This window comes from Onychostruthus taczanowskii, unplaced genomic scaffold (genome assembly GCF_017590055.1).
Source record: "Onychostruthus taczanowskii isolate IOZ18803 unplaced genomic scaffold, ASM1759005v1 scaffold66, whole genome shotgun sequence".
Lineage (NCBI taxonomy): Eukaryota > Metazoa > Chordata > Aves > Passeriformes > Passeridae > Onychostruthus > Onychostruthus taczanowskii.
The window spans coordinates 211,493-232,423 of NW_024504344.1; the positions used below are offsets into that span (position 1 = coordinate 211,493).

Here is a 20,931-nt window from a genome sequence, read left to right on the forward strand (position 1 = left end):
CTGACTTCAGTGATACAGCTCCATGAGGTAAAGCAGTGAAGTAAAAAAATCACCCTTTCCTTCTCTGTCCACCTCCAGACTAATGCTAAATGATAAATTTCACTTCTGTTAAAGTGAAAGGCACTATGGTTTTTCATGTCTGTTTGGTTATTTGAGTTTTTATGGTGTTTAACTGTACCCCATCTCCCCTCCTGAGCTTAAAGGAAAGCAGATTTTTCTCAGCTATAGAAACACAGTTTGGGTATGATGTTCTTCATCCATTTGTAGAGTCATGAAAGTTCAGAAAGCATTTTTTCACTTTATTAAGTATCCAACTGCTTCATGACCACTTCTGGCCTATTATTTTAGGCTCAAGAAATCCTAATTTTGAAGAAACTTGTTCACAGATCAGTTTTCTGCCTTCCTTTAAAGGGTTCCCCAAAATCTTTGTGGTAGTTGAAGATGTTTCAGAGGAAAAGTGTTTGTTCTTAGTGATTGGTTCAGTTTCTCCATTTAAAGCCTGGCGTGTCTGGAGGAGCTAAGCTGTTTCACAGCAGATGGGCTGCAGTGATACCTTTAGCCCTTGTTAACACTTGCTCCCTATGTGGAGTTATCCCAGTAATATCCTAGGCTGGATGGTCTGCAAGGTGAAATGCAGCACCTTAGTACTAGATCTTAAAGACTGGAAAAGACTCTTGTGGTCCAATTTGTCTTGTGTTACACAGATTAGTCTTAAAGATTATTTTTGCTTATCATATACTCTTGACCTTTTTATTACACCATGCATCCATGGTCTGGAAAAATGATTAGGTTTTTATTGCCCTACTGTATAAAAGGATACAACAAAAGATTTATCATGTTTTTAAGGCTTGCTGTATCTGTGCTTTAGACCTTTTTGTTTCTGCAGGCACCCGAGTCTTCACAGAAGCCTGTTAATACCATGTGAAACAAATGCTGGGAATGATGTAAGTGTAGTCATAAAGTGCTTGTGAGGGATGTAGTGTTTTTGGTTGGGATTTTTTTTTCCCAGTAGCCAATGTGAGGTTGTTTTGGATTTGTGATGAAAACAGTGTTGATAACACAGGGATGTTTTCATTACTGCTTAGCAGAGCTCACACAGAGGCCTTTTATGCTCATTCAAGGCCTTTCTGCTCCTCACCCCACTGGCAAGGAGGCTGGGGGGAACAAGAGATGGGGTAACACACAGCTGGGATAGCTGACCCAAACTGACCCAAGAGATGTTCCAGACCTTATGGCATGATGCCCAGTATATAAAGCTGGGGGGAAGAAGGAAGAGGGGAAGTTTGGAGCATTGGCGTTTGTTTTCCCAAGTCACCATTACGTGTGATGGAGCCCTGCTGTCCTCGGAATGGCTGAACGCCTGCCTGGCCATGGCAAGGGGTGGATGAATTGTTTTGCTTTGCTTATGTGCATGGATTTTGCTTTACCTCCTATTAAACTGTCTTTATCTCAATGCACAAAGTCTTATTAATTTTATCCTTGTGATTTTCTCCCCATCTTGGTGGGAAGGGAGCACCTATATGGGGCTTAGTTGCTAGCTGGGGCTAAACCATGACTGAGAATTAATGACCTCTGAAGAATTTTTCCAGCCTTATATCATTTGTGATTTTTAGGATCTTGGGCTATTAATGAACTATTAATATGAGCACACTTTGGAAAGAGCAGAAGCATTCCACAGTGGGCTCTCGTACAAGATTCTAATACAGCATCTTACATGTAGTGATGCAGAGCTATTGACGATGCAGCTTTTGCAGAACGATTTTTAAACGCATCTTTGCCAGGCAACTCTATTATGATTAGGGCACTAATTCCTAGAACAGGCATTATGTGTGTTTCATTTTTGGGGGAGCCGTTTCGGGAGGATTTTAGAGTGCTTCGGGAATTATTTCTGGAGCGGTGCCAGGAGGGGGCGACAGCGGCCCGGCCCTGCGGGGCTCCCGGAATCGGGTGTGATCCCCGGGAGAGGCGGGATCGGGGCTGTGGGATCGGGTGTGATTCCCCGGGAGAGCCGGAATCGGGGCTGTGGGATCGGGTGTGATCCCCGGGAGAGCCGGGATCGGGGCTCTGGGATCGGGTGTGATCCCCCGGGAGAGCCGGGATCGGGGCTGTGGGATCGGGCGTGATCCCCGGGAGAGCCGGGATCGGGGCTGTGGGATCGGGGCTGTGGGATCGGGTGTGAGCCCCCGGAGAGGCGGGATCGGGGCTGTGGGATCAGGTGTGATCCCACGGGAGAGCCGGGATCGGGGCTGTGGGATCGGGGCTGTAGGAACGGGTGTGAGCCCCCGGAGAGGCGGGATCGGGGCTGGGCTGTAGGATCGGGTGTGATTCCCTGGGAGAGGCGGGTCAGGGCTCCCGGGATCGGGTGTGAGCCTCCGGCGCACTCCGGAGCGGGTGTGATCCCCAAGGGCTGGGCTCGGGTTCCAGCCCCTCGGGAGAGCGGGTCGGTGCCAGGCGGGTGCCGGGAGCCGCCGGTGTTCGCCTGTGCAGCGGCTGTCGCAGCCAGGTGTGTTCTGTCTGTCCTCAGGCGCAGGTGTGTCCCTGTCCTGCTGTAACCCCGGCCCGCGGCCGCTCGCTCCCTCCCCCGCCAGGGAATGGGCGGGAATCGGAAGAGTAAAAATTACAAAACTCTGTGTGAAGAGAGGATACTGTGATAAGCGAGGTACAGGCTGCACACACATGCAGATGAAAACAAGGAATCCATTCTCCACTTCCCATGAGCAGGCAGGTGTTCAGCCATCTCCAGGAATTCCAGAATTCCATCGCACCTGACTGTGGCTCGAGGAGACAAACGCTTCCACCTTGAACATCCTCCCCCTTCCTTATTCCTTCCACTCCAGTTCACCAGTTCCTTCTGCCTCTCTCTTTATATATTGAGGATGACACCATATCATATACAGGGATGGCTTTAAACTAAAGGAGGAGAAATTTGGATTATATATTAGGAAGAAATTCTTCTCTCTGTGCTAGACACTGGCACGGGTTGCCCAGAGAAGCTGTGGAAGCCCTGTCCTTGGAGTGTTCCAGGTCAGGCTGGATGGGGCTCTAAGCAACCTGGTCTAGGGAAAGGTGCCCCTGCCTATGGCAGGGGGTATGGAACTAGATGATATTTAAAGTCACTTCCACCCCAAACCCTTCTATGACCTGAAGTAGCTTTGACCTGTGGTGTTTTCTTCATGTATGCTTAAGCTATTAAGACTGCTGTCAGTCCAATTTGAAAAATCTTGAATAAAATTTTAAAATAAATTTTCCCAGACTTCTAAATTTCAAGCTATTAAAATATTCCTTTATTATCAGCTGATTAAATGGAGAGCACAGGGAAATTACCATAATGGTATTTATAAATTATTTATTTATAGATGCACTTGTATAGTTTGCAGACCTGAAATAATAGGCCTTGTTTGAAACCCTAAGTAATAGTTCATGTAGTTCAATATAAAATTAATTAAAAATGCTGGTGTGTATTTCATTACCACATAAGTGGCAAGTAACTGGATGTGGGATCAGGTCTACAAAGAGCTCTAAGCAAATTATCCTTTAGATTAATGCCCTGATAGTGGAAAATGGATGTGATTTGCTTTCTTAACTTTTAGATTATAGTTTAGACTTGACTGGTGTGCTGAGCATTGTGCTAACATAATGTATTTTCTGCCTCTGAGTGGGTTGTAGGTCCTGAAGGTACCAATCCCTTATTCCTTTTTCCTGTGTTCAAAGCAATGACCAAAGCTTCCAACATGAGGCTGATGCTGAGTATTTATTTAGTTACTCTAGGCAATAGCTAAAGTACTCAACTTGCTGGATAGTCTCCTGCTTGGTCATTTTTCTAGAGAAAGCAGTGAAATAGGAAATAACTGAATCAAAGGTACTTTTTTTTTCCCACTTGGATAAAGTATAAGGTAAAACTGTAGGTTTAATTCTTTACTGTTCTTTCAGACAATTTTGCTTAACTTTGTATTACTGCACTGGAGTAGTAGTAACTAGCTAGAGCTCAGCCCTGTAGCTTGTATTTCAGTAAGTGTTTTGGCAGTAACTTCATTATTTCTAAGTCTGTGCAAATGATGCTAATCACGTCGGTATGTCTTGTCAGCATCTGTATGAGGTATTTTTTGGCTCCTCATTTGGAAAGGTTTCATTGCTGTTATCAAAGCTGAGATTTGAAGATTTTCTGCAGAGTCATTGGAAAAGAGCTGAGTGGAGGGAATATAGAAAGCAAATGTAGTTCCTTTATTCAGGTTTGGTACCTTAAATATGGCTGTGCATACTGTTAGTAATGGATGTCAAGCTGTGCTGTAATAAAACAAATGTGAGCATTATTTTTCTTTCATTTTATTGATGACTAATCAGCTGTTTGAGCTGTATCAATAATAGTCAATCAACTTCTTGTAATAAGACCTTTTTCCCTTACAGTACTTCATCCTCAAAACAGCCATCCTGACATAGGAGAAATTTTATGTGTACCTAATTGAAAACCTAGCAGAATAGTGAATGCAATTTCAAGCTAAGCCACAAAATGAAGAAATAAGAGCAGATGGCCCCTTCAGAAAAATAGATTAAACAGAATAGATATTCCTGGCCAGCTACATAGTTAATCTCATGCTTCTTGTCAAGGGGTACTGCCAATACATAGTTATTATGCAAGGGTAAAGTAAAAGCTGTATGAATTTAGTGATAAAAGCTTTCCTTCATTCCCAGCTCATTCTGATAATTTAGTGTTATGTTTGTATTTTTAAACTTACAGTTATAGCAAGTATGAGTAGTAATCTATTAAATTAGTTGTGTCTTGCTTTAGAAAGGGATCCTGCAAAAGGAGCTGCTCTGGGAATGTAGTTCCATTTATGATCAATGAAAATTCATGGTAGCATTTCTGGTATTTTCTGGCTCTGTGACACACTGGTGATTGAGTCTTTAAACCCACATGTGAGATTTGGTAGAGGGATTTGTGAGTGTCTCTCCTGTTGGCATGAGAAAGAGTTTATATTCCCTGTGGTTAAATGTTCTTTTCAGACCTATTAGTGGACAGTCAGATTTTTCAGCTCAGTGAAGCACCTTTATTTCTTGGGTGTATGCAAAATAACACATTTCAGCCCCTTTAGGTGGTTATTCTGTATGTGACTGGACTTGTCATTCCTGCACTTGCTCTAAGGTCAATGAATGGGGAGGGGGAAGTGAGATTTGAAACTTAGTAACACATGACCCTTTCTCTAGGAAGACTTCCTGGGTCCACAAGTACCCATTGCAACTGTTTAAGTTTCTTCCCAAATGCACTTTTTTGCTTAGTTTCTCTCAAGTAGTATGGAGCAATAGAAAAGTCTACCTATTAACTGGTTATTGCTGTCTCAGCTGTCCTTCATCTTTTAGGTACCCAGACTCAAAATTTCTTAAGCAGCTGTATTTTTTAAAAATTCATTCCCTTTGTCCTCTGCCCCATCTAGAAGATAACTTCATTCTGCACTTTTGGAAAATGGAGCATCAACATTTTCTTTCCCATATAAAAGCAATTTAAGCATCACTGAATCAAGAAGTAATGGCACCTCAGGTAGTTTGCGTTGGCACTTTTCTTATTGTTTCTTGGCAGACAGAAGTGATGAAGGAGCAGAAACTTGAATATATGGGGCTGTGAAGGCAGGTGGGGGACAGGCAGGGCAGCTGTCTGGTTAGAAGCAGCTTCTGCAGGTTCCCAGCATGACTGTTAAAAATATGACCGATTTTGTTTTTGCTGTCTCACCTTGAATGTAGGTGAACTTCCCTGGCTGTGAATTGTTCTACTGCACTTAAAGGTGTCAGCTGTTTTGTGCCTGTGACACTTTGTAGTAGTTGATTTTCAGGGTATAATCTGTAGAAATGTACTGAAATATGCTACTTAAACTATTGAATATAGGAATTACTCCCCTAAGAACCCACGTGCTCATCACTGGGAAAAAGTGTTTGGTGAAAGTTGACATTCTGAAATTAGCTGGATGAAAAATAAAACTGTAACATGTCTAAAGTTAATTTATCAAATAATTGTGTGACATAATTTGGCTGTAGTAAAACTCAGGCATCACATTTTAGATTTTGAGATAAACATTTGATTTTAAACTGTCTTCAAAACAAACTAGTAAGACAAATAAATTTGTAATTGACTTGACTGCTGAGTAATTGCACAGAACATGCAGTTTTCCTGATTCTTACAGTTATACCATAACCATGTCAGTTGGAAAGAAACTTAGACCTTTAAAAATACTTTTTACTGAAGAAAGATGCTATTTGTAAACAAATTTACTAAGTCAAAATATAACTTAACCAGAAGGAGCTGATTAGTTCTGTTTAAGGTGAACATGGAGATACTTTCTTTAGAGAAAGATTTTGAGTCAGAGCTGTTTCCTATTGCTAGTAAACCCGTACCATAAATGCTACTAAAACTGTAGTATATTTTAGCTTTGGAAGGTGTGTTTCAGCAAAATCTTACTGTTGGTAGTTACTTCAGCTATTTATGAAGGTATAAACCATGGTCTGTTTCAGTTTTTCTTAAATTTGGGAAGATGCATAATGTTCTATTAGGTGAATGCTAGAAATACTAGTTTAAGAAAAGAAAACCTTTTTTTCATAGATACCATGAAAGTGGGAAGATTACCTTCCTCAGGGAAGATGCTGCATTGACAGGCACATGGTCCTACAGAGGCAGAGATTTATTGCAGCTGTAGATGTGACCACTTTCCTGCAAAGACTGGTCTGTTGAAAGATATTTAGTCCTTTCGTTAAGATTTGCAGCTGGATTGAGTCCTTAAGATGGACTTTCAAGTTTTATAACACTTCTAGGGAAGTCTGATCTTGTTATACAATTCTGTGAAGTTTAATAGCATAATACTTGGAAAAAAATGAATATGGTAGCAATATGCATTATCCTGTGTAATGTGCCTTCATACACAGAAAATAATTTGGATTTGCTTGCTATTGAGCACGTGGAAGGGATTGTAATTAATGTTATCCCTCTGCTAGTTAATTTTTAACTTGGATGTTTGAAGTTTTTAACATCCAATTTATGTTGAAGCTCATACAAAAAATTACTACACAAATTTCTTTAAGCTGCAGTTTCCCACAGGACAGTCGATGTGCAAGCTGCCTTTGTATGTTTTTCTTGCCAAATTACATTACTGCAGCCCAGGACTGCAATGGGTGACAAAAATTAAAAGTACTGCCTACAATAATTTTATCAAAAATGGTGCTTTACTTCTTTTATCTGCTGGCAGTGGAAGTGATGGCCTTCTGAAGGAATCATGAAGTGGTTTGGATTGGAAGAACCTTAAAGGTCATTTAGTTACAAACCCCCTGCCATGGGTAAGGACACCTTCACAGGACCAGCTTGTTTAAAGCCCATCCAACCTGATTTTGAGGTTAGAGGATTAAGGTTGTGTTAAACTAATCCAGGAATGAGTCCCTTTTCTTTTACATGTGCCAACTACAGTCCATAGGTTGGTTTTCTACATCTGTGTATCAGAATGCACAAATGCTTTAGGATGCTTTAGGTTGTTACCTTTTTCATAAGTATATTGAAAGCATTTTTAAAAATTGTGATTTTTTTGTTTTGTTTTTCAGAGTAAAATACACAACTGATCCATTTTATGACCCATGACATATATACACCTGTTTTTGTGGTTTTGTGTTCTGTCTATACAAGATTACTTTTTCACAGCTTACTTGCACATCAATAGTTCTTTAGTAAACAAAGTTTCAGACATGGAATTTCTCAGGATTCTGAGAAGTTTACATCAAAGGACCAGGAAGCTTGTGTTAACAATCACCAATATGAAAAAATTATCAACAGTAGGTTGAAACAAGAGATTATACATGAAGCTTACTCCAGTCTATGCTATTTTTAATGGTTCATCTTTTAGAGGCTCTAAGCAGTGATTGCATTCACTTTCTGAGTTCACTCAATCAGTGCAATGCCACAGAATAGATAGATGTTTTTTTATCAATTCTATAGTAAGATTGAGTTTATACTTGTTGGTAGAGCTTATGTAGGATCAGTGGGTGTGAGTTTAAGTCATAGCAGAGTCTGGTGCTAACTCTGAATATCACTGAATTAAATATAAGAATTTAAAAACACTATAGATACTTGCAATAGCTTTATCTCTGTTCCTTTCCCTAACTCTGTGTGAAATATGGACAGTGACAAGTTTTTATTGGACAGAAAATGCATTTTGGACAATGTTGCATTCTGGGAAGCAGTGGGAAGAGCTGCATGCTGTGTGTATTTTCAGCCTTGCACAAGGAGAGGGAAAACAATGGACTGCTGGACCCTGGGTCTGTCCATATCAGTTCCTCTGGACTGTTCTAGCATTCCTATGATGAATGAATGGCATTGATTTGTACCGTGCTTTCAGGTAACAAATCATGGCTTGCTATGTCCCAGTATTTAATGAGAAATAAATCTTGGGCTGGGGGAAGAATTTATTGGAACTAGTATTTTTTAAAAAATACCAAAGATGGAACAAATCTTTCCTCCAAAAAATAATTTCAAAACTCTTCAACACAACAGCAGAAACCAAGACACTTATTAAACTTGCATGAGAGGAAGGATCACCACTTCCAAAGTGCTGGCAGTGCTGTTCTGGTGCAGCCCAGGTGCTGGTGGCCTTTACAAGTGCACCTTCCTGGCTGATGCTCAACTTGTTTGAGCTTCAGGACCTCTTCTGCAAAGCTGCTTCTGGTGTTTGGTTTCCAGGCCATTCTCTTGCATGGGGTTGTTCCTCCACAGGCAGAGGACTTTGCACTTCCCTTTGAACTGCAGGACTGCTGCCCATTCCTCCACCTCTTCAAGGCACTTTGAGTATCATCACAACCCTCTCGTGTTTGGATTGCTCCTGGTTTTCTGGTGCGTAAAGCTGCTGAAACTGCACTCTGTGCCATCAGCCAGGTCACTGATGAAGATGTTAAATATCATTGAACCTCAGAGCTCACCACTGATGTCTGGCCCCTGGCTGGCCTGGTTGTGATGGCCCTGACAGAGTCCCTTGAGCCAGGCAGGTCAGTTTTCAGTCTGCCTCACATCTCTATCCTGTGCCTCATCAGTCCACAGGAAGATGGGGTGTGGGAGGCTTCTCAAAAGCCCTACTACAGATGGGGTGGACACATCAGCTCTTGTCTCATCTCACATTGTTCATAGTGTTGCTCAGTATGTGTGACTTCCCTGCCATGAATTTGTGCAAACTGCTCTCTCATCTTGGCTTTCTATGCTTGGAAATGGTTCTCAAGAGCTGTTCACTACATCACCTTCCAGGAGATCAAAGTGAGTTTTACCTTGCTGTGGTGTCCCAGCTCCTCCTCCCTGCTCTTGAAGATAGGAATGCTTTGCCTCAGGCATCAGTGACATTCCCTGATGACCATGACCTTACAGAAACAGTGGCCTGTTGATGACATCAGCTATCTCTGTCAGTATTTGTGCATGTTTCCTGAAACTTCTGCTTTAGTGATGGTTTCAAGCAAATTGTGACTTACAGAAGGTGTGAGTTGTGTTTTACTGATATTTATCAGCGGAATGTGACACATTAATGAATTAAGGATTTCCACAGTGTGAGGCTCTACCCTGGCCTTCTGTCATTGGGATGGAAGCTCCTGGCAAAGCTCTAGTTACCTAAAAATATTTTTTGGAGAAGTAGAAGATAACATTGTTTGTATTGCTGGTGGCTACATAAATCATGCATAATGCTAAGTAAACAGCTGTACACTTATTTGTGTAACTATCAACTATACAAAACACAGGGATGTTTAGCCATAGCTATCTTATCATATAGTATTAAATATGGTTTGTTTGAATCTGCTGGCAGATTTTTAGACCGCAGTCTTTGCCAGTGCCTTAAAGTGTGGTCTTAATAGTGCTCAAGTCTGTCTGTTTTAATGGTCAGCAATTGGATGTGCTATGGCTACTACTTCATCTTGGCAATAGTTTAAAATGTGATATTTGCGTATTGAGAGCTTCAGGTTGTGTCCATTTTTCAGCTGAGATCTGCCTTTTCTTGTCAAAGTTGTCAGAGGAGTCACAGAAAGTTTGTAGTACTCTGCAGTGCTATGTGTGTGATAAGGAGGAAAGATTATAGGCCCTTCTTGATGTCTCACCAAAATGTCAAGTGGAATCTTGTGTAAGAGCTACCTGGCTGTGCTCATATGCTGAAATGAAAAAGGTGAAACAGCTGCTTGTAAGGACTTGTGATACAGAATATTAATTTCATTTTGCCTGGGTCCTATGCACCAAGGAGTGTAAGATGCTCCGTACACTGGATTTTATTTTTAAGTTACAGAACAAATGAGTTGACTTTTTGTAGCTAGTGGATTCCTGACCTTGCTAATTTAGAAATATTCATGCTTAAAGAAAGATCTGCAGTAGGTACATGTACCGTAGGTAGAGTAGCTAAATCATACAGCTGATTTTAGCATTTTGCTATAAGTTGTCTTCACAATGAGATAAATAATTTTTAGTGGGGTAGATTGAGGATATGGGACTGCCATCTACATCTTGTTTTCTTCCTGAGCAAGACTGATTAAACATCTGTTAATACCTTATGCATGATTTTGACAGTTCCTACTGTGGTACTTCCTACCTTACTGCTAATATTAATCAGTCTAAACAGATTTTAGTGGAGTCATTTTTGATGTGAAGGTAATAGGTGTTCATTTAGTTTTGAATTGCTTAAATAAAAAAGCCCATTCAAAATATTTGTCATGTTGGTGACTGAAATTTATTTTCAGATCAGTGCAGATAGTAGTACCTAGAGTGTAAAATAGAACTTATAATGCCTGTGAATGCAATTTAAATAAAGATTGGTTTGAGTCCTTCAACAGGGATATTATTATTAATTTGAGAATTCTGAATGCTGTAGACATCATTCTGGCATGAACTGCTTATTTTATTGTAAATTGAAATTAGATTCATTGTCAGTTGCTTTTACAAAATTAAGGTGGCATATGAAAGACAGTTATTTGGAATTCAACTATTGTAATAATGAGCATTAGTTGAAACAAATTAGTGTGAGTTTTTTTTATGCACAATTCATGCTCTTAATGCATTGTTTTCTCTGCCAGTTCAGAATTAGGACCTATTATAGATGCAAAACTTGCAATTTTTATAAAGAATTTTTAAAGGATTAGAATGTTGGCTGAGGAGAGTAGGTGAAGTTTTCTGAGGCCCTTGAAGGAATGGGGATGGCTGCATTAATAGAAAAACAGCATTAAAAATGGAAAATTCTGTTGCATTTTTATGTGTGTTTTAGACCCATTCAGGATGAGTCTAAATGTTGTCATTCCACATATATTTAGTTTCCTTATTTTAAATATTTTGAGGCTATTTTTGTTTGATTACTTTAGTTCCCTAATTTCCCTTTTTTTTTTTTTTTTTTTTTTTAAATGAAGACACTAATTAGCATTTACTTTGGAAATATCTTAGAGGGTAGAAAAAGGGACATTTGTCTAAGCATTTACTCCTATCAGAAAATGTTTAGTTGCTGAACTTAATTATATGTTTTTCTGGGGGATTGAGATGCTGTATACAGTCAAAATTGGGAAAGTCCGCATTTTTCCGTGAATATCTGAAAAGAGAAACTGCTTTGGAGAAAACTGGACTATGCTAGACATGTTTTAATGTACTCAAAAGGAGCAGGAGGCTAAGGTTGCCTCTTGTTTAGTGCAAAAATTGGGAAGGTTGTGCAGCTTCATGCTGATCAAGAGGACAGGGAATGAGTAGTTGGTCTCTTAGAGGCTGTTGTAAGGAAGTCTGTGAAGTTTATTTCAGCAAGCCTTTTGGAGTTTATTAAAGCCTTGGTGTGGTGATTCTAGTTCAAGTTCGTGCTGTGCAGTACTGTTTTCAGCTCAAAAGTTGAGAAACATTGTTTGGAGAGGTGCTGATTCAAAGAACTTTTAATCATCCCCTAGTAGGACAGGGAATAAAGGAGTCCAGGATAAAAGATGTATAATCTAAAGCACAATCAAGACCATTTTACTACAACAATAATGAGATTGAGCTCTCATCAATTAAATGAAACTTAGACTTGTAATTGAGTTCACCATCTTGTGTGCTTTGGATTTACAGAATTCCTGGAAGGTCTGTGGGAAATTAGTCAGCATCCAGCACAGCAGACTTCTATGACTTGGCTTCGTTGGAAAAGTTTTAATTTTTTTTTTTTTTAAGAATAGGTGTTCTTAAAATGTGTCTTCTGGGAAAAATTCTGAATAAACAGTATGAAATCGCTTCGTTGGAAAAGTTTTAATATTTTTTTTTTTTAAGAATAGGTGTTCTTAAAATGTGTCTTCTGGGAAAAATTCTGAATAAACAGTATGAAATGCTGATATTGTCAGTTTTTGTCCATTAAGGAAACAATTTTTTTTTTCTGAAATTCCACTGCAACTGACTTGGAGCCCCCTTTTCCTCTGGGAGCTTGTCTCTTATCAAAGCTTGACTGTGTTCCTTAAAGGGGGTCTTCCTAAAATGCAAACTAATAAGTTGAGGGCTGTTTTTTGTGGTACCATCACTTTGATTTGTTTCTGATGTGAAACCAAAAGGAATCATGCTGCCAGAGGAAATGGCCATCCAACTCAGTGTTCTGCCTCCATCAATGGGCAAAACCCGTGAGTTTTCTAGAGCTGAAAGGACAGGGGAAATATGTAAAAATACTTAGCCTTCAGTTTGACTTAAGAGCTTTCTGAATTGAGGAGGGTGTGACTTTTCTTAGTCAACTGTGAAGTTGTGAGAATTCACTGAGAAATATTATTGCTGTTGGGCTATGCTTCAGTAGTTGTACAACATGCTTGATTGAGTCAGTCTAAATCTTGATGTTTCCTTTTCTTAGATACAAGGCAATAAAATTGCCCAAATAAAACAAAATCTATTGCTTCTATTGTATAATGTTAGTAATTTTCAAACCCACTTGATTAGGAGTATTTTTAAAGGATAATGTAATTCTAAGAATATTTTCACTTTCAAAATGAATGTGGAAACTACTTCTAGTGCACTTGCAGCGCAGTTCCATCAATGCCCTCTTCTCTTAAGCTGTGATCATGTGGATATCCTTGAATCAGCCTTGCATTTTTCACTTTTTCTTCCATCCAAAGCAGGAAAAAGTTAGTACAAAATTATTTGGATATAATGGTGTGTTTGGTAAGACATCTGGATATCAGGAAATAAAGTAGAAACTTTCTTAAGGATTTGCAGGCAAATTGACCTGGTTTCTGTTTCTCCTGATCTTGTGTAAGGGAAATATTGCTTTAAGAACAAATGCAGTAAACATTTCTATTTACTCTGAGGATGACATTAGTTCTTATATTTATTATACTGATTTACTAGAGACAAATAGGGCATCACTTTGCTTAGCATTAAACACAAGTATTTATATTGGCTTAGCCAAGGGAGCTGGAATCCTGGATTGTACTTCTGCCCCAGGAAGATTAATTCTAATTGAAGAATAATAAGAAACAATTCTACTTCATCATTATCTGATGTATCTACCACTGTTATTTGGTGAATTAACTGAGGACTAATCATTGCTTAGATCTCTGCTATGATTAAATCTAAAGAAAAGAATCCAGTTATTACTGCATGCAGTGAAATTCCTGTTGCATTAGCTGCATCCTTGGTCTGAGAACATGAGATTTTAATCTCTAGCATTATGGGAAGCTTTAATCACATGTTTATTTACTGTTTGTGATCTAGGAAATGGCATTGCTTCATATAGCAAAGCAGTGCAGAATGTAATCTAAGGATTAAGAAAAGGCAAATCTTCCTATCCATTTGACCTTGAAAATCTGATTGGATTTCCTGTGTGATCTGGCATGATTTTTCCCTAATTATCTAAACTTGATGTATATGAATGATATTGCAAGAGCTGTGCAGATCTGGATAAAATTCTAATGCTTAGCTGTATTTCTTATTCATCCTAGATTTCAAGTGCAAAGAAATAAAATAAAAAAAAGTGAAATCTGAGATAAAATGTGATCAGTGGACTGGACTTTGTTAATACAAAACTAGAGTCTTTTACAACAGCAATGAAGAGGCAGAAAGTCTTAAATCAGTTTGATTAATATTAGACCATAACAGGAAAAAAATTACTTAATCTTTGTACTGCTTTGGCAATGGGCTATGGCTGTTTGTTAGTAAAGTAATTTGTCTTTAAAACAAATGAGGGAAATTGTGATGCATTTTGCTGAGAGCTGATTTGCAGCCTCTTAATGGGTTTCAGTAGCTTCTTCAAGCAAAAAGAAAGTTGTTTAAACAGTGCAAGTAAAAGAATAAAGGGTTTTTGCTTAAAATGCTCAATAAAGTGTGTAGATACTTGGGGTAGGAAAACTGATTTAAGGAGTAAGTAAAGTGTTTCTTTTAATAATTACTTTAGTGACTTGGAAGTTCAGTATCTACTAGAGCAAGAAGAAAATGGTCTTTTCATGTTTTTTATCAGCTCAAAATAGTCCCATATTATGAGCATATTTAGAATTAATCACATTGTTGCAACCAAGTCCTTCAAATACCAATTCAAATAACTTTTCTGAGCTAAAGTATTTAAGAAATACAATTAGCACTGTATTGATCTCTTAAGGAATTTATGCAGCTGGCTAGGCTGAAGAATGTTACTGAGGTAGAACTCTGTGCTTAAAGTGCATTTTAAGTGCATCTGAGATGTCTGAAACAACTAATTTCCAGGTGTAATATTTTTTGGCAATTTCTTGGAAGTTCCTTAACCCGCTGCTGATTCATAAAGTTGTGGTTCTCTCTTTCAGGTGGGCAGGGGGATTGCAGTGTATGCCATGCTGTGCATTTGGGGATAACATATGACTCAACATGAGAAAACAAATTTTTAGCTTTACCAGTTCATGGGCTTTGATGTTGAAGATATTATTATTTTGTAAATTTAGATTCTTCAGGTAAAAGTCCTTTACTGTAGCAGTAATTAGAGTGACTGAGAACTCGTAAATGTCTTGCACCAGGCTGGGATCAGTTGAACTACCTGGAGGGTCTTGGTGCTCTGCTCTGTCGCAAAAAAATACAGCAAAATGCATTAATTGAATTTAATATTTAATGGAGTTTAACTGTGCTTTTCTGCCTTAGAAGTTTTAGTCCTAACATTTAAAATCAATACTAAATCATATAATTTCAAATTTTGTTGCAACTGCATTTGCTTCAGTCATTACAAATTGATGTATTTTTATTACAGTTTTAATAATCAGCATTTCATGGTGTAAAATATTGCTCAAGATGAGCAAATTTCTGATCAGTTTTAAGCTTTGAATGTTTATACTAACAGTAATGCCAACAGCAGCCTTAAAATTAGTGGTTTTTTACTTGTAAAACATAAAAATCTTTATGTACCTAATCTTGTTTATCAAGTGAAATCAAAGAGCTTTGTCAGTACTGTCCTTGTTATAGGAGGAAAGAGCAGTGTGAGGTGTATCTGTATTTGAATGCTGTGACAGTATTGTGCTTTTACACCTGAATGTGATATTTGGAAACTTCTAAAAGGTACCAGTCATTTGATTCCTGAGTGGGAACATCACACCCTATAAAATTTTAGTCTTAATTTCACCTAGAAATGAGTTCCTAATTAAATTGATGTAACTTTCCATTTGTTTAATTGCTCATAATTCCCTAGTCTGTAATGTGGCATTTCCAAATTTCCATTTTTACCTGGATTTCGAATATTGCAATGTTCTTCAGCTGTTGTTAGCTGGTGGGATAATGGTGCTGGAGACTTTTACTGAGCATGGTAAAACAAAGGACCTGCTGGAGCAAGGTTACTTTGATAGGGCTTCTCTAGAATTCTTACATTGCTACATTCCGTAGGAATCAAAAACTTCATAGAGACTTGACAAGAAGTTTTGGAGGTACTGCTGGGGAATTCTTTTCCTTCAAGAAGCCTTCAGATATTCTGAGGCTGGTTTGACTTCCTAAGTTTTCAGGGACTGAACAATCCTTGGATAAATTGAATAAATTGGATAAATGAACAGTAACTTGGATAAATTGTTTTTTTCCTGTTTTGTGTTAGTGAAGTTAAAACTTGCATGGAAGATAAGTTTCAGTTATTAAAAAAGATGTTGGCATCTTAATTCTGTATGGGTAGGTAGAAATGGAATGGTATTCATTAAACAAATCTGCTAATCGTGGATTTTTTTTGTAGTTAGAAATTTGTTGGTTTATTCTCTTTTTCATTGGACCTAATTTCAAACCAGACTGTCTTTGAAAGTGTACTGAAGGCTGGTTTCTCCTGTATTTTTGATTGGTTTCTTTGCATTCAAGTTTTCATTGCAGTCTCCTCTCAGCCTAAGATCCCATTCCCATTAAAGAAACTGCCAGGTCTTGATGAATGCCCTTAGTTTGTAGTGGTCCAGTAGAGTAGAAGGGTGTTTCTTGTTGTAACAGATGAACAAGATCCATGGAGATGCTTGTGGAGGAGAAGTGCTAGATTCCCACAGAAGAATTCTCTGGCACTTGTGAAATGGGTTGGGTTTTGGTGTGTGCTGACATCTTCAGTGCTGCAGCCCCCAGCATGATGGACCCAATCCAGCAAATACCTCAAGAAGTGCTCCACTTCATCTCCCTGTATACTCCTCATGAATCCTCTCTAATGAAATGAAATCTGCAGTTTTTCATCAGCACACTGGAGAGTCAATATTTGGAGAAAAGTATAATCAAGAGTCATTTTTGTGTGTGCCTCTGGAACGAATAGAGTCATGCAAGCCAGTTTCAACTTCTAAATCCCATTCCTAATAATGTCGTTGTTGGTATAACACTAATCTGGGATTTTTGGGTATGATCTATGTGCCTCAGTTACGTTTCTGAAATTCCAAAAGATTAACTTGACATTTGTTCCTAAGTTCACTGTAGAAAGCCACTATGAAAACTGATACTTTATTTATAGAAGAGGAATAAAATTGTTGAATGTTAAACTAGGTTATGTTTTTTAATTTATACATGCTCAAAGGTATCTAGGAATAGTTTTCACTAATGGAGCCATATAAAAAAATACATCCTAAGTGTTAAGTGAGTACAGTGTTTGCAATGCTAATTCAAGATGCTGGTATGAACAGGAATACACAAAAAAGGGAAACATGCTTTATCCTATTTGCCCTGTATAACCAATTATATGTATTGATTACACAAGTTGTCATAAGTATACCATACAGTATTAGCTTTGAAATTTATTTATACTGAATTTGAAGATTCTCGGCTTTTGGATTGTTGCATTAAACTAAAAAAATAACTTTTTTCTTTAACAGAAATTGAAAAATTCCAAAAAGGGGAAGGAAAGGAAGAAGAAAAGTATATTGATGTAGTCATCAATAAGAATATGAAGTTGGGTCAAAAAGTTCTGATTCCAGTAAAACAATTCCCTAAGGTAAGCCAAATTTTCATATTTGGTAGATGTAAGTTCTTTTAAAAGATATTTCACGAGTATCTTAACTATTCTTTAATGTAACATTTAAAACTATTATCAGTCACTACTGTTGTTCTTCTGCAGTCTGTTCTGTAAGAGCTCTCAGACAGAAGTGATTCTACCTTTGAGCTCCTACATTCTTCATTTGTTGGAATAAATGTGCAGGAAAGTGGTGCTGGTCGCACAAAGTAATATGTTGAGAGCAATAATTGAGCCATATTTTTGGGGTAGTAGGATCCTCCTCTTCCGAATATCAAAAGGAAAAACAAGTTTTGAAGTTGAGTCTGATGCCAGGCTTTGAATCTTTCCTATTGCAGCTGGAAGTGCAGCTTAAAATGCACCATTAAGGAACTAATTGTGAAAATTTTCTTCTCATTCTCTAAAGTTTCAGCCATTGTTATTCTTGAATGAATTATAGCTTGACTGCTAAATTATGCAGTCTGTTCTGGAGGGGTAGAGACTGCTTCATTAATATCTTTGCCCACCATGAATTCTTAACACTTCTTTACTGCCAAGTATTATCCTGCACTAAAATATTGCTGCCTGGAAGCATTTATGCAACATTCAGTAGGCTGTGGAACTTTATTATTTTGGTGCTGCTTAAAATTTTAAGGTTAATGTTATGACAATCAGATTAGCATTTTTTAATTTGTTTGAAATGGCTTTTTCCTCCTACTAGAAATTTCAAGACTATCTGTTCATGGAGGAAAAAAAGTCATCATTCCTCCCTCCTATTTAGGAAAACCTTTTATAATTTTTTTTTTTTTTCTTCACAGTATCAGTGTTTTTCTCACAGGCCTGTGCAGGATAACTTGCAGGGATTTCTTTGCTGCTGTTCAAAGTTTCATGAACTATTTCTTGAGTGAGTGCAAGGCTGCACATCATGTGGACGCCTCTTTGAAACTCTGACTTAAGTCATCTTTATGGCTAAGTAGAGCTATATACAAGCATGAAGAAACATGAAGAATGTAAAATATAGGAACCCCTTACTCCATGGTCAGTGTTTGCAAACAGCATGTTTTACTTCCAGATGTTGAGATACTTGGGCTCAGGGGCAAGAAAGGCAAACTGACTATTAAAAAGGGAAACACTGTCTTCTGAAAGATACTTCTGCTTCTTTATCTAGTGTCAACTTTCTTTATAGACTAAACACTGAAATTATTTAGGATAGCTAGTAGGAAAGCCCGTGCCATATTTTGAATGGCTGGAGATGCTCTGCTGTTTTATTCTGACCCATAAAGACACTGAACTGGAATAAAGCCTGGTGTGTGCTATGGAAATAACCTGAACTTATGTCCAGGCAGGTCCAGGAGTGCAAAATAAAACAGCTGTGCAGAACAGACATGTCATGTGAATTCCTTCATCTCTGCTAGGACTGCTCCACAGAAAGGAAAATATTGGTATCTCTATTCACATATATCTCTCTTCTACCAGAGTGTATAAATCCTAGATACTTAATATTTAAGGATATTTTTACCCCAATATTTGGGGGCCCAACATCTCTCAAAAATTTCCATTTTATTGCATCTAGATGGATATTTGATGAAGTTTGCTCATGAGATGTTCTGTAGAGTCAAAATGAACTCAAATTTCTCACTGTATAAGGAGTATCAGTTCAGAATTATGATAGGTACTCCTGATACCTCTGAAAAGCACCTGCCCTAAACCACCAGTCACTGCAATTTGCTATCACTTGGTATTAGAACCAGGCTTTTGGTTTTATTTTTGAGATTTAATAAATTATGATACTATGTATGAAGCTTCAACATGGCAAACTAATCCTGGGATACTATAGTCTGCACTAAGTGACATGAGTTTTAGATGCCTGTATGTGGGAGAAAAAGTCTTTCTGCATCAATAAATTTTTGAGGTGCTAAATCCTATTTATATTTCATGTGTTCAGAGGAGGGGTCAGAAGTTAGAGATGCTTTGTCAAGATTTGTGGGATGGATATGGGGTTGTTCCAATCATCTTGGTTCCCCTGATGCATCTGTTGGATATTTATCCATGTTGTCTGATTGGTGACAGTTGAAGTGGCTTCACTAAGGACAAGCTGTGTGTGAATTTGTGAACTCCTTTGACAGGCTTACAGGGTTGGTAGTTAAGGGGGAAAAGCAAGTGATGTTATCTATGTGGATTTGTGCAAAGGATTTGACACTGTCACTCTTGTCCCTAAACTGCAGAGACAGGGAGTTGATGGATGGATGGCTTGGTGGGTAAGGAACTGGCTGGATGGTTGCCCTCACAGTTGTGATCAACTCAGTGTCCAAGTGGTGACCAGTGAGGAGTGGCATTCCTTGGGGGTTGGTACTGGGACCAGCAGCGTTTGACATCTTTGTTGGTGACATGGACAGTGACACTGAGTGTGCCCTCTGCAAGTTCACTGACCCAGCTGTGTGGTGCAGTTGGCACTTGCTGGTGGGATGGGATGGCATCCAGAGGGACCTTGAGAGATTGGAGAGGTGGGGCTGTGCAAAGCTCGTGAAGTTCAGCCAAGTGCAAGGTGATCTCTGTGGGTTGGGTCCATCCCAGACACAAATACAGGCTGGGCAGAGAATGGAGCAAGGGCAGCCCTGAGTAGGATGACTTGGGGTGTTGGTGGAAGAGAAGCTCAACATGATCCCAAAATGTGCTTTCACCGCTCTGAAACCAAAGGTAACCTGGGCTGCATCCACAGCCCTGTGGGCAGCAGGTGAGGGAGGGAACTCTTCCCCTCTGCTCTGCTCTGGTGGGACCTGCTGGAATGAGTCCAGAGGAGGTTATGAGGATGACTGGGTCTGGAACACCTCTGCTAGGAAGATGGGATGAGAGAGTTGGAGAAGGCTCCAGGGAGACCTTACAGCATCTTCCAGTACCTAAAGAGGGCTTAAAAGATAGCTAGAAAGAGACTTCTTACAAGGGCATGCAGTGATTGGACAAGTGGGAATGGTTTTAAACTGAAGGAGGAGAGATTTAGATCAGATGTAGGAAGAAATTATTCACAGAAAGAGCAGTGAGGCATCTGGTATAGTTGCTCAGAGAAGCTGTGGATGCTTCATCCCTGGAAATGTTCAAGTCCAGGCTGGATGGGGCTTTGAGCCACCTGATTGAGTGGAAGGTGGCTCTGCCCATGTCAAGGGGTTTGGAACTGGATGATCTTTAATACCTTCCATCCTGTGATTCTCTTCTGCAGAACTTACCAAAAATATTGTGGTCCTCATAAAAACCTTAAGTGCTGTTTTGCATAAATGCTCTGTGCCTCTGCACTGCTGTTCTCTGTGTATGTGTGCAGTTTTCCTAGATCATTTTACCTGTGGTAGGTGTTGGTATTGCTGCAAATGTGTTGTTGGTAGAAAATACCAAGGGAGAATTCCTCAGAAAAATGGTTAGAAGATTTGTTTTTCATTTTTGAGTTTTCTTTCTACTGATCAGTATTGGTGACAAATGCTTCAAAAGAATGAAATTCCAGACTTAAATATGGATGAAATCTGTGCAAAAAAAAATATTCTGCATGGCAGTATTGAGTTCAGAGTTCTCCTATCATTCTGTCATGTTTGCCTGC

The 20,931-nt window shown here is 38.9% G+C and overlaps 1 protein-coding gene across 1 annotated transcript in view; it reads left to right on the forward strand.

Annotated features, from left to right (window-relative positions):
* The window catches only part of KHDRBS3 (KH RNA binding domain containing, signal transduction associated 3), an 87,818-nt gene that overhangs the window by 9,017 nt on the left and 57,870 nt on the right, over nt 1-20,931 (forward strand). The window contains exon 2 of the mRNA XM_041420806.1: nt 17,233-17,351. Coding sequence (XP_041276740.1) covers nt 17,233-17,351 — 119 coding nt within the window. The remainder of the gene's footprint in view (nt 1-17,232; nt 17,352-20,931) is intronic.